The sequence below is a fragment of the Alosa sapidissima genome, chromosome 10 (assembly GCF_018492685.1).
Source record: "Alosa sapidissima isolate fAloSap1 chromosome 10, fAloSap1.pri, whole genome shotgun sequence".
Classification (NCBI taxonomy): domain Eukaryota; kingdom Metazoa; phylum Chordata; class Actinopteri; order Clupeiformes; family Clupeidae; genus Alosa; species Alosa sapidissima.
Window position 1 is genome coordinate 12,391,097 of NC_055966.1, and position 13,640 is coordinate 12,404,736.

Below are 13,640 nucleotides of genomic sequence, written 5' to 3' on the forward strand. Positions count from 1 at the left end.
TGTGTGTGACTGTTGGCACTGACTGTGTGTATTTACATGTATGTAAGAGGTGTGTGGTTCTGTGTGTGTGTGTGTGTGTGTGTGTGTGTGTGTGTGTGTGTGTGTGTGTGTGTGTGTGTGTGTAAGAGGTGAGTGGTTCTGTGTGTGTGTGTGTGTGTGTGTGTGTGTGTTCACTGCATGCGGTCCGACTGCAGTTGCTGCGGCTGGTACTGGCTGAAGGCAGCGGCGGTTGCTGCGGCAGCAGATGGCGCGGGTGAGGCCAGGGGCTGCTGGACGGCGTAGCCGTACCCCCCAGACGTCATGTAGCTGGCCGCGGCGGGCGAGGCGGCGAAGGGGTACTGCTCGTAGGCGGCGGCAGCGTTTGCGGCGGCGGCGGAGTACTGGGCGTAGGCGGCGCCCGTGTAGTCCAGGTAGGGAGATGCGGCGGCCGCAGGGCTGGCAGCGGGCGGCTGCACGTGAGGGATCACCACGCTGGGCTGGACGAATGCCTGAGGGTACACGTAGTGTGCCGGGATCCTGCAGCAGAGCACAGGGCACGGGGTCAGAGGGCAAAGGTCACAGGGGGGGGGGGGGGGGGGGCAGAGGTCAGGGAGCACTGCAGCTCAGGGCAGCCAGAACACACACACACTGTTTTCACACTAGGACACACATACACACCAGCACTGGAGCCCTGAGACATCAATTGGGCTGATGGGGTTATGGGGCCTGGGGTCGCGCGCACACACACACACACACACACACACACACACACACACACACACACACACACACACACACACAGTAGCTCAGACAATGGCTCCGTGTTGGTGATTACTGAAGCAGGCGTTACACTACCACAATAACCAAATTCACCCCCAAACGCCAAACCAAATTCACCCCAAATGCCAAACCAAGTAAAACACTGCAAACTACCCAACAGCCCAAAAACAAAAAAAGACACCGCAAACTACCAAACCCCAGAAAACCAAACACCAAAACCACACGCCAAACTCGCTAACTTAAACACCAAAACCACACGCCAAACTCGCTCACTCAAACACCAAAACCACACACCAGACCCAGATAGCAAAATCAGATTGACACACACACTCCTCTCTCTCTCTCACACACACTCCTAACTCTCACACACACCATCACACACATACACACACACACACACACACACACACATCCACTGACCCACCTAATCACCCACAGAGACACACACACACAGAGGAGTGTTTCCAGAAAGTGTGTTGAACAGAGCTGAGAGGTCCCGCCCCCAGAGCATGATGGAGGTTCTTCTGAACGCTCTCTCTGTCTACGGCCCTTGTGACCGACCGACCACACGGCTCAGCCCTGCACCTGACCAGCCTCCAAACCCCAGCAGCACCATCGGATTTGGAGGAGCGCATGCTAGCAAGAGAGCTGAAACCTATGGGTGCTAGCATGCTAGCAAGAGAGCTGAAACCTATGGGTGCTAGCATGCTAGCAAGAGAGCTGAAACCTATGGGTGCTAGCATCTCTTACTAGCACATCTCTTAAGGTGTTGGGAGGGAGGTTAACTTAACGTACAAACTGCGCCGCTATCGTTCCAGCTGGCTACCAAAAGACTTTCTCAACAACGCTTTCTGGAAATGCAGTCCAGGTTAGCAGAAGCCGAGTCCCCACTCAACAACACAAGTATGTGTGTGCCTGTGAGAGGGTGTGTGTATCAAAGAGAGAGAGAGAGAATGTGAAGAATGTGTGTGTGTCACTAGAAGACCTTAGTGCGCCATTAGTGTGAGTGTGTGTAGGTCACTTGAAGACCTTAGTGCGCCATTAGTGTGTGAGTGTGTGTAGGTCACTTGAAGACCTTAGTGCTCCATTAGTGTGAGAGTGTGTCTGTCAATGTGTTTGTTACAACGAACCACAATGATTGAGAAATAAACCAAAAATAAACTGCCAGGGAGGCGAAAAAGAGAGAGGGGGAAAGGGATGACAGAAAGAGAGAAACATAAATAGAAAGACAGAGATAGAGAATGAGAGACAGAAATAAAAGCACACAGAGAAATAGAAAGACAGAGAGAGAAATAGAAAGAGAGAAAAGAGAGATAGAACTAGCTATCGAGCTACGGACAGAGAGAGAAGCGTTATGCTGTGGCTCTTTGTATCTGGGCAAACTGTGGTGAACTTACTGAGGGAAGCTCAACAGTCACCACCCAGCAACATGCAGAACAACAGGTGTTAGAGTGTTATATCTGTCCACACACACACACACACACACAGGACTAGAGTGACATGAGGGTCTGGTGTGGCTATTTTGTGTCACCCCGACATTCAAGAAGGACGGGCAGGGCGCCATAGTGAATGTGGGCCCATACACACATACACACACACACACACACTTCTCATGTCTGGCAAGAGGTAGTAGCAAACTGGATCAGCTGCCAGCTTCGTTCAGAGGTTTGAATCAGGACCGATTCTGTTAGTGGTTCTCCTAGCGCTCGGCTAACAGCTCTACACTGCCTCACTGCATTGCTCTCAGCACTACTGTTGTGGCTAATGCTAAAAACACAACACTGTCTCACTGCATTGCCCTTAGTGCTACTGCTGTGGCTAAATGCTAACAGCTCTACACGGTCTTACTGCATTGCTGTTGCTAACCCTTGGCCACACTGCCTTCCGCTCTACTGCTAGCGCTAACACTCCCTCACTGCATTGCTCTTAGCTCTGCTGCTAAAGTCGGTAAACATTCCTTCTGTAGGCTAAAGCTTTAAATTCTCCTGGACTGAATAGGCTCTGAGTGAAGAGTTGCTAGTCTGCATTGGCTCTTTTGAAGAACTCTTTGTTTTCTTTACAAGCTCTTTTGATAGCAACCCTATTTTAAACATTAGAGATTACACTGTTCATCAAAAATTGGACGTAAGAAGAGGGGTTTTGGCTAGTGAGGCCTTTCTGTTCTGCTGTTAATGTCTGCCTGTTTGTGTGTGTGTCTCTGTGTATGTGTGCACGCTTGCATGTGTGTGTGTTTTCATGTGTGTGTGTGTGTGTGTGTGTGTGTGTGTGTGTGTGTGTGTGTGTGTGTGTGTGTCTTAGGCTGCTGGTCCTGTGCAGTGGTATTCTTGGCCTGCTCTTGGACGCCTCTGGGACACCCAGTGATTTGTCTAAAGTTCAAGGCTAAATAAAGGTGCTTTGTAAATCACCACAACACATGGGTAATCTCTGAGCTTTTGGAATGTGTGTGTGTGTGTGTGTGTGTGTGTGTGTGTGTTTGTGTGTGTGTGTATGCATGCGTACCCCACCTGTTGTCAGTGGGCCTGTTGGGATCAGTCACCCGTGCAGCGGTACAGAAGACAGGCTGTGTGTATGAGTGTGTGTGTGTGTGTGTGTATGTATGTATGTGTGTGTGTCTACTGCAGCTGCTACTGTCCAGAGAAGCTAAATCTGAGGTCTGGCTCCAGGCGGCCTATTTGGGCACCTCTTCTTCTCTCCTGTAATTCCACCCCTCTCTCTCTCTCTGTGTCTCTCCCCCTCTCCTGCAATTGCTCCATCCCTTTTTACATCCATCCTGTTGCTTCTCTCTTCTCTCATCATCTCTCTATCTATCTCTATTTTTCTCTCTCTCACTTTATCCATTCATCCTTCACTGTGATATCATCTTCAAATGAATGTGTTTCATTTTGGCATATGGTCCTCAGAGGGACAGATAAACACACGTGTCATTTCCACCAGCCACCAGCAAGTATGTTAGCAAGCTTTGGGTGGTGTTTGAAAGGGTTAGCATGTTTATGTAGCTAGCCTGCTAGTTTCAGACCAAAACTGTAGTGCTGCTTTAAGGACTGATGATGTTAAGGTAGAGACTCAGGTAGAGGTCACTCAGGTGAGTGTTAAGCTCAGGGGGGCTATGTATTACTAAGGTGAGTGTTAAAATAGAGTTGACTCAGGTGAGTGTTAAGAAGGAGTTGATTTAGGTGAGTGTTGAGCTCAGGGGAGTGTTAATGTGGAGGTGACTCAGGGAGTGTTAATGTGGAGTTGAATCAGGTGAGTGTTAAGCTCAGGGGAGAGTTAGGTGGAGGTGACTCAGGTGAGTGTTAAGGTAGAGTTGACTCAGGCGGTCAGTGGCGGTGAATGGTTAGCGTAGCGGCTATGAGCATCAGTAGCAGCGCTGTTGAACTGGGTGAGCACCACAAACACACTCACACACACACTACTATTCTAGGAGAGATCCGAGGGTCCAGGGTAACGGCCTCATAATCACACTTTCATGGCGACAATCAAGTCGTCATGGCAACGTCATGTTACCCTGTGAATAGGTGAGGTCACACTCTAAAGAGCAATACACTCTCTACAACACCACTACACACACACACACACACACACACACACACTCCACCATCACCACCACACCTTAAGTCCACTCTCCTCTCTTCTGAGCGGAGCGTGTGTATTCCCAAAGCACAGCAGTCCAACCAACACACACAGCAGTCCACTGCCCTCACAGAGGACATGGAACACACGCGCACTCGTGCACGCGCACACACACACACACAGTGGAAACTCGAATCTTTACACTGAAACAGCACCCATGCAGCCAATCACCGTGTTGCTCGTGTGTAAACACACACAGGCTGGCTCTGGCCAACTGACCACGCGGCCCTCCGCTAGTCCTCAAGCCAGCCTATCAAGTTAGAGAGAGATGAGTTATACATCATGACAGCCAATAAGATCAGAGAGAAATGAGTTAAACATCACAGCAGCCTATCAGATCAGAGAGAGGGGGGTTAAACATCACAGCAACCTATCAGATCACAGAGAGATGAGATGAACGTGATGACAGCCAATCAGGTTGGAGACAGGTGAGTCCCACTCCGGCGTGTCCACCTGCAGCGCAGAACATTACACTGACATAAGAGACAACGTCGAACACAGAACTAGGCCTGCACGATAAATTGTTATAAAATCGCGATCTTGATTCACCCCTTTTTTCACCGCCATTTCATTTTTAAATAACTTTGTTTCTCATTTAATTTTACGAGCCGACTGAATCACAAATGCTGCTACTTTCTTCTGTGAGTTTTAAAGCGCTCCCCAGCGCTGCAATGCTCTCCCTTCTATGTTCTCACAAAGTTCAAGGCTTCACCCACAGCCAATGTATAACGTTAGTATAGCATAACGTTGTCAGTCGTGTTGTCAATCGCAAATGCTTATTTATTCAAACGTTTCTCTACCGAACTACCTGTGGCTTAATTTGCGGAGGACGTAGAGAAAGCACCTGTTTGATAACATGAGCTTGTGGAGGAGAAATAACTTTAAGAAATAATCTGTAGCCTAGGGTAGGCTACTGCAAAAACACTGGGTACTAGTGACGAGAATCAGCCAACCACTCAGTCTCAAACTGAACTGAATGGCCAGGTGAATGTTAATTCTCTAAGGCAAGCAGTTCAAGAGTGTGCTAAGAAATCATTCTGTTTTTGATACTGTACTTAAAATGGCAAGTGACAAGCTCCATTTCTCTAGAGACTGAAGCTGTAGCTGCAGCATGTTGATTGACATGTTTTAATTATGTAAAGACATGTTCAAGGAGTTCAGATAGAGCCTGTATCAGGACCATATTTAGTTCAATGTGTTATATGGGCAATTCCATGCAAAACTGTCACATCCATAACGCCAACTAAATACGATGGCATTGTGTTGGCGTTATGGATGTGACAGTTTTGCGTGGAATTGCCAATATGTACTATTTTTGGTAGCCTACTGTACTTAAATGGCCAGTATTTTCTATATTCATTGAAGCCTCTATGTTTACAGGCTTGTGGTGATGCGCAATGTGCTACAGGTGCCAAAAAAATCTATGTTTAGTACTTCCAATTTGTTTTGTTTTGTCATGGTTCATATGTGCAATAAACGTTACACTTCATGACAAAAAAAAAATTGTGGCAAAGAATCGTGATATAAGTAAATATAGTATATATACTCTTTTGATCCCGTGAGGGAAATTTGGTCTCTGCATTTATCCCAATCCGTGAATTAGTGAAACACACTCAGCACACAGTGAACACACAGTGAGGTGAAGCACACACTAATCCCGGCGCAGTGAGCTGCCTGCAACAACAGCGGCGCTCGGGGAGCAGTGAGGGGTTAGGTGACTTGCTCAAGGGCACTTCAGTCGTGCCTACTGGCCGGGGTTCGAACCGGCAACCATCCGGTTACAAGTCCGAAGCGCTAACCAGTAGGCCACGGCTGCCCACAGTACTATTGATATCAATTCTAAGCTAAAAAAATTGTGATTCATATTTTTCCCCGAATCGTGCAGGCCTACACAGAACACACACACCTGAGGAAGACAACACACCCATACACAAGTACAAGTACACACACACACACACACACAAAGACAATACATCTGATATACACAACACATCACACACCTGACAAGCACAACACACACACACAACAGTGACAACACACATCTAAGATAGACACAACAAACATCCCTCACCTGAGGAAGACGACACACACATCACACACTGAAAACACAGATAACACAGCTGACACACACAAGACCCCTGTCAAAAACAGATGAACAATGTGTGTGTTTGTGTGTTTCAAAGAGATACACAGTGTGTGTGTGTGTGTGTGTGAGAACAGTGGTTCTGCTGGAGATTGGGTGGTCAGGGAGATTCCAACAGTCGCGGCATCCACCATCAGATGTTCACACCTGCAGGCCGTCCACTCAACAACCTCCCCCACCCCCCCCGGCTACAGACCCACCAGCTTTACACTGATTATACATTCAAGATGTGTGTGTGTGTGTGTGGGAGGTGCATTGACCTACCCATAAGGCCTCTGGATGAATGCTGGGTGGATCTGTGGTACGCCAAATGAGAACCCTGCAACAAGAACAGCTGCGATTGGTGGACGGCACCATCAACACACACATCAAAAACAGCTGTGATTGGTGGACGGCACCATCAACAGACACATTTGAGCTAGATCTCAGGAGCCACACTAGGCCATAGGAAAATATAGAATTCCATATGACTGGAGCTCTGTATGTGTATATGCGTGTGTGTAGGTGTATAGGTGTGTGTGTGTGTAGATGTATATAAATGTGTGTGTGTGTGTTTGTGTCGGGCCCTACCTGACTGCATGACCCGAGGCTTGGCCCCCAGGTAAGCCAGGTTGACGTTGGCCTTGCGTCCGTCGATGATGGGGTTGGGGTCCTTACAGGCCCGGTCTGCTGATGAACGGTCACCCATGGTCACCTACACACACACACACACACACACACACAGAAAGCATTCAACAGACAGCAGTGCCCAGTGGTAGTGGCAGAGAAGCCTGTCTAACCAGAATGCAGCACACAGTCGGAGCAGCAAGAGGAACTGCTTTGTTTGTGGGAGATGGATCCCAGAACAACACAAGTGGACAGAACATTTGGAACAGATTGCTGGGGGTCGGAAGTCAAAAAACTACTGTTTAGAGATTAGATCACAGAATATAGACTGCAAAGCATGGCATTAATGAGCTGCTACAGGTCATGCTTGATTCGTTTTTATTTTAGGCTGGTGAGAGCTACTCGCTGCTATCTATCTAGAATAGCCCCCCTCACCCGTCTACTAAAAATGCTCTCCGATCTCACTGGCTTTGGCATCAAGCGCCCTGTCAGCGGTCCACAATTACTCAACTCCACAGGCTGTTTACGCGCCTCAGTTTGTCCTACAATAGCACGCTGTTTACTTTCTCCAGACACCCAATCTAACAGCATGTTTACTTATCAGTACGCTGACCAACACAAACTAAACGGGAAATCACCCTCTCAACTAATAATACATACAACTTTCCCTCAGGCATATCAGCTGGCAGCATGTAAGCCTCTCCCTTTGTTGGGGCAATAATGTTAGATGACAGGACTATTATTGGGCTACTTACAAATCCATAGCCCCGGGACTTTCCCGTCTGCCGGTCGGTGATCACCACAGCCTCATCGATCTCTCCGAACACCTCGAAGTACTTTCTGAGGCTGGAGTCCGTGGTGTGGTACGGCAGCCCACCGACGAAGATCTTCGTGTAGGTGGTGTCCTTCTGACTAGAGTGCATCTTCCGTCTGTCCACGGACTCCGGGGCAGCGCGTGAAACCTGTAGTGTTTCCAAACAAACTTTAACACACTAGCACAGTGTCAGATATCGAGGTGCTTGTACACGGGTCGTGTAGTTTTGTCCAAGCGCACCTGGAAAGTTGTTAACTATTGATTTCTGATTGCAAGTTGCCCTTGAGAGAAAAGTCGCGCTCTGTCTGTTGCTCCACCGGCAGACTGACTGAGCACGTGTGGACTCCACCCCATCACCATTACCCCCACCCCACACGCGTACCGGTGGGTCACAGGGTCGGAACTCCGCTCCGACTCTCCGGGAACTGGTGAACGACATCCGAAACTGATCGAAACCATGTCATTCGTTCTATTCATATATACCACCCGTCTCGCTTTGTGTACCTGGGGAAGTCTGTTACCAAGCTTTATCTATGGATGTAAGCTTGAGTTGGGAAATCAAATCATTCATGCTGAGTAATGGTGACATCATGTCCAGCTCGGTTTATTCACCGCGCGCGCTCACACGGGGAAACGGCATGCATTCCACAGGACACACACTAACGAGGGCAGACGAAAGGTCACACCAGATTCAGCAGCAGCAGCTGTAGTTTTATACCGTTTGGTGTAAACGGTAGTTTTATCAACGTTTTCATTTTTAAAATCGTATTTTATAAACCAAGTAAAACTTAACAAAATAATGACAAAAACTGCATTTGAAAATACGCATTTATTTATGATGAGGGGATCTGGCTCTCTTATTGGCATGGATTGTCCTTTTAAAAACAAATGCTCATCAATAAAACTGGCAACTATGATTGCAGAATTTCAGGCCATCATCAGGGTAGATTAATGTCCAAATCAAATTAGGTCAAAATTCTGAGTGGAAAACTAACCTGACAAGCTAGGTCACATTTTATGCTATTGCTAACACATTACCATTGATGTTCGCTCAAATAACGTTACCTAGGAGGAGCTACACTTAATTTGGTTGGGACACCTTTATGTCACCTCTCTCTCACTCTCACACACACACAATCAACAGGTCTTAGTGATGCTCTACTATAGGCGACTGGGTCTACAACATGCCCTCTCCATTAGGACATACTCAATCTCTTTATCTACCAACACACACACACAGAGCACTCAGAGGCTGAAGTTTAGGTCATAAACGTTCTGTATTCTACAGGCTCTTTGTACCAGTTTAAAACAGTATTTTTGAGATGCAGTATAAATACAATTCTGTACAATATAATATTGTAAATACTATGTTCAAATACACGTATGTACACCTCCTCGTCCCGGAGAGCAGCACGTATGTACACCTCCTCATCCCGGAGAGCAGCACGGTACTCCTTTCCACAGTAAGGTCTTGGGTTTGTCTTCCTCCGTTACCAGGTACAGCATTTTTACACACACACAGACATATTTCCCACCATCCCTCTGGTCCTCAAGCCAGTTAAACAAACAAACAAACAAAAGTCTACCCAAATGTATAAGGTAAACAAACATATGGGCATTGATATAGGCATGAGTATGAAGCATTGTGCAAACAGATCACTCATTTCATCAACGCACTAGTGGCAGAAAAATCAATAAACAAACAAACACACACAAAAAACAAACAAACAAATAAACAGAGCATCCTTTAACCACCCTGATCACAGGGACGCACACCCACTACAAGCTACACACACACACACACGTGTCCATGGAGGAGAGAAGGCTCTCTACAGGCACACTAGGGTTTCCATAGCAACCGAAGGGTGTGCATGGTGACAAACAGAAGTGTACTGTACACCTGTACACAGGTGTGATGTCCAATGGCTCTGGTCACAGGTGAGCTGCATCCATGGGAACGGTGGCCTGGTCATAAGGCTGTGAGCAGAGGCTCTGTGTGAAATCGACTTGACAACTCCCACAGGGTACACGCACACACACACACACACACTCTTCCACAGCGGTATATTTGCTGAGCAGATTTATTGGCTGTGTTTTGCCTAGACACACTCACATGGCACTGAGCACTAATACCCCCCTCTTACACACATACACATACACGTTATACTCTATGTGCAGAGCATATTAAAGGGCTGCATCTTTGGTCCTGACTCGTGGTGATGGTTTAGAAATGCTGCAACTCCACAGAAACAGATGAACGCGCACACACACACACACCAGGCCAGATCGTGCTGCAGGCAGTACTGCCATCATGTGCTCGTGACCAGAGGTTCTGATTGATGTTATCCCACCTTCACCTGTCTGGTGTGTGTATGTGGGGTGTCCAACAGCATTACGGTGGTGTAGGCAGTGTGTGCGCGTGTGTGTTCATGTGTGTGTGTGCGTGTGTTATCCTACAGTAGGAGGGGTGTGGGGGGCTGCGTAGGCGAGATGGGCGGGTCTCGGCTCAGGTGGGCGGGCTGTACGAACACTCCGTGTCCCGCCTCACAGCGGAAGTAGACACGCCCCTGGACCGTACCATTGTGCTTTCCTGCGGGGGGAACAGGAAGAGAAGAGAGTGGTCAAGAGGAGACTCGGCCCAGAGAACAGAACTGTGGAGGTGATAACATTACAGATCTGGGCCCGTATTCACAAAGCATTTTATCTTAACACTACTAAGACTCCTAAATTGCACTGAAAGATTTTAGCTAGGAGTTTTCTCTTAAAAGTTATTCACAAAGCCTCTAAGACCTACTCTTAGTAAGGAAAAACGGAGGCTGCCACAGATGTAACATTAAAACATCTACTAGACTACGGAGGCTTTGAAACATCTATGTGATTAAAAGGTTTCTGGACGAACATTGGTGCTTCAACACAGATTCTGGTTCATATGTCACACAAACAGCCTGGAGATTCCAGACCCTGGTAATCTAGAAAGATTCTGGCCACGAATAATGTAATGGCCCAACTCGAGGGGCGGCACCAAGCGTGCATTTGAAAATCTCACTGCACGCAATTGGATAACACTATACGATTTTCAAATGCATGCTTGGTGCCGCCCCTCGAGTTGGGCCATTACATTATTCATGGCCAGACCAATGTTTACTGACTGATTCCGGACTTCGACACAATTGGATAACACTACAACGGTCATCTGTTTAGCTCGACTTTGGCCCGCCTATATCAGATACACCGATGTGATTGGCTCCCCGCGATACAAGTGGTAAAAGTAACGTGCATCATTACTCATTGCCAGAGTGTCTCGCAGAGACAATTTAAATTGTGCTCTTGCGAGAACTCTGGATTTTTCAGGGTAACACAAACTTAGGGCTAATAAACCACTGTAGATGTTAGTTTAAACACTCAAACTTTTCAGGTAGCCGATAGGCCCAACCGCTTGCATTTCCGGACATTGCGTTTCATTTAAGCCTAGCTGAAATATTAATGGGTCTGAATCAGGCCCCTTGCCACAGGTGCATAAAATCAAGCACCATGCAGTTTGCATTCATAAACTAGGGGCTTGATTTGACACACCTGTGGCAAGGGACCTGATAAAACCCATGAATGTTTTAGTGACTTTGTTGTGTTCACAAATATAAATAGTTGTTTATGGTCCAGGCATAAAGGCCCCTGTATATTACGTACTTAATGTATATCTTCATTATGATGCCTCGCTAGGCACTGCTCGCAGACACTACTGTTTTGCTGTTGGCCGTTGTTGTTGGTGTTTTGCTGTGTGGAAACCTACCGTTACACACACACAGACAGACATAGACACACAGATACACACACACATACACACACAGACACACACTCAACCAGATACCTGCATACACACACACACACTCTCACTCACCAACAGCTAGCTCCAGCTCCACTCCCACCCAGATTCCAGCAGCAAACTCGACTCCGCCCACATAATGCACAGTTCCACAGTGCCCGCCCACCCACACCAGCTCTCCTGGAGCCATCCAATCAGGGAGCTGCTCCACTGGTCCCTCCCCCGGAGCCATCCAATCAGGGAGCTGCTCCACTGATCCCTCATGGGGTGGCCTGGGACCCTGACCATTGGCAAGTTTGGGTTCGGTGGGGGGGTCCACATTGGTCAGTTTGGGGGGGTCGAGGGAGGTGAGTTTGGGCCAGGTGTCCCCCCCCAGTCCTTCTCCCGCCCCCTGGAAGTCAGAGAACTCGGGACTGGTGCTGAGAACACAGAGGGGGGGGCCAGGAGGGGTCAGCGACGAGGAGGAATGTGTGTGTGAGTGTTTGTGTGTGAGTGTGGCTGCAGCAGGGGTGTGGGAGCAGTCTCTGCTGAGCTGCTCCGAGCTGCTGCTGCTGCTGTTGGGTAGAACAACATCACCAAGCGTGGCTTCTGATAGGCTGGTTTCATCCAGCGTGGCATCTGATTGGCAGGTGTCAGCGAGCGTTGCATCTGATTGGCTGGCATCAGCGAGCGTGGTGTCTGATTGGCTGGCATCAGCAAGCGTGGTGTCTGAGTGGCTGGCGTCGGCTGGCGTGGCATCTGATTGGGCGGCGTCAGAGAGGGTGGCGGTGGAGGCGCTGTGAGAGAAGTAGCCACTGGTGCAGCTGCTCACCGTCGGGCTGCGCGACACACACACACACTCACGCGCACGCTCCCCGCGCACACACACACACTCACGCTCACACACCCCGGCACGCCCACGCTCCCCACGCACACACACACTGCCCTCCAGGCTGGCGTTGTACACGTCAAAGTTGGCGAAGTCTTCTGGAACATACGTCTCCAACGGCACCCCGCCCTGGACCGGACTCACAGGGACATCGCACTCCTCCTCATCCGAGTCCTGTACACACACACACACACACGCACGCACGCACACACACACATATCCACACCCACGCAGAGACATCATTGAATGTTCATGGTCAGACAGGCAGATTGAAACTAACAGTCTGATTGGGGTCATTCCAGAAAGATTCCAGGAAAATGGTTTCCGCACTGTCTCAGATTTTGCTCAAAGTTTGTCTACATAATGTTTACATATGAAAACTATAAGACCTGTAAAATATTTTTGATAAATTCCAATGTTTTCATTTTTCACTCTCTTTTACACTTTATCAGAACATTGTTTGGGCTGGCTATGAATAATACTCTTCATTATATTAATGCTCAAACATTACTTCCCTGATAATGAGTAATATCAAGGGCTGAAAAGACAGGATTTGAACAGAAATATTTCACAGGCCTTGGTTTAGGGAGCCATTTATGATGTTGACAAGGTTTGAACAAAATCTGTGACGGTGCAGCAACAACCTTATCTGATTTGACACGGAGTGACCCCATTGGCTAAAAACGGGTTGAGGAGAGGGCAAAGGAAGTGATGTCAGAGAGCTCTGACATCAGAGAGTTAGCTGTGACATCACAGGTGGAGATGAGAGGGGGAGGAGCTCTGCAATGATGTTACCATGGTTACTGAGTTTGATGAGGGCTGACCAATCACACACTAGCTTTTCCCTGTGTGTGTGTGGAGTGTATCTTAGAGCAGGGTGTATTTGTTGAGTAGGTGAGTAACTGTGCATGTGTGGGTGTGTGTGAGAGTAGGTGAGTGACTGTACGTGTGGGTGTGTGTGAGTATGTGAGTGCATGTTTGTGTTGTGTGTGTGTGAGTA

The 13,640-nt window shown here is 48.1% G+C and overlaps 2 protein-coding genes across 4 annotated transcripts in view; both read right to left on the reverse strand.

Annotated features, from left to right (window-relative positions):
• Nucleotides 1–65: 65 nt before the first annotated feature.
• rbm24b (RNA binding motif protein 24b) lies at nt 66–8,445 on the reverse strand. The gene is made up of 4 exons (XM_042107269.1): nt 7,894–8,445; nt 7,103–7,226; nt 6,797–6,851; nt 66–516 (listed from the first exon to the last, which is right to left on the reverse strand). The coding sequence occupies exons 1-4, from the start codon at nt 8,059–8,061 to the stop codon at nt 171–173; spliced, it is 693 nt and encodes a 230-aa protein (XP_041963203.1). The 5' UTR covers nt 8,062–8,445; the 3' UTR covers nt 66–170.
• Nucleotides 8,446–8,782: 337 nt separating this feature from the next.
• Nucleotides 8,783–13,640, reverse strand: part of kif13a (kinesin family member 13A) — a 66,972-nt gene continuing 62,114 nt past the window's right edge. For all 3 annotated transcript variants that reach the window (XM_042107248.1, XM_042107246.1, XM_042107247.1), the window contains 2 exons: nt 11,848–12,814; nt 8,783–10,542 (listed from right to left, as the gene is read on the reverse strand). In XM_042107248.1, coding sequence (XP_041963182.1) covers nt 10,406–10,542; nt 11,848–12,814 — 1,104 coding nt within the window. In that variant the 3' untranslated portion in view covers nt 8,783–10,405. The remainder of the gene's footprint in view (nt 10,543–11,847; nt 12,815–13,640) is intronic.

Coding starts and splice junctions, on each gene's coding strand:
- rbm24b (XM_042107269.1), bottom strand. CDS start 8,061: ATGCACTCTAGTCAGAAGGACACCACCTACACGAAGATCTTCGTCGGT. Junction 6,852..7,102: donor GCCTCGGGTCATGCAGTCAG/GTAGGGCCCGAC, acceptor TTCTTGTTGCAG/GGTTCTCATTTGGCGTACCA. Junction 517..6,796: donor TTCATCCAGAGGCCTTATGG/GTAGGTCAATGC, acceptor GCTCTGCTGCAG/GATCCCGGCACACTACGTGT.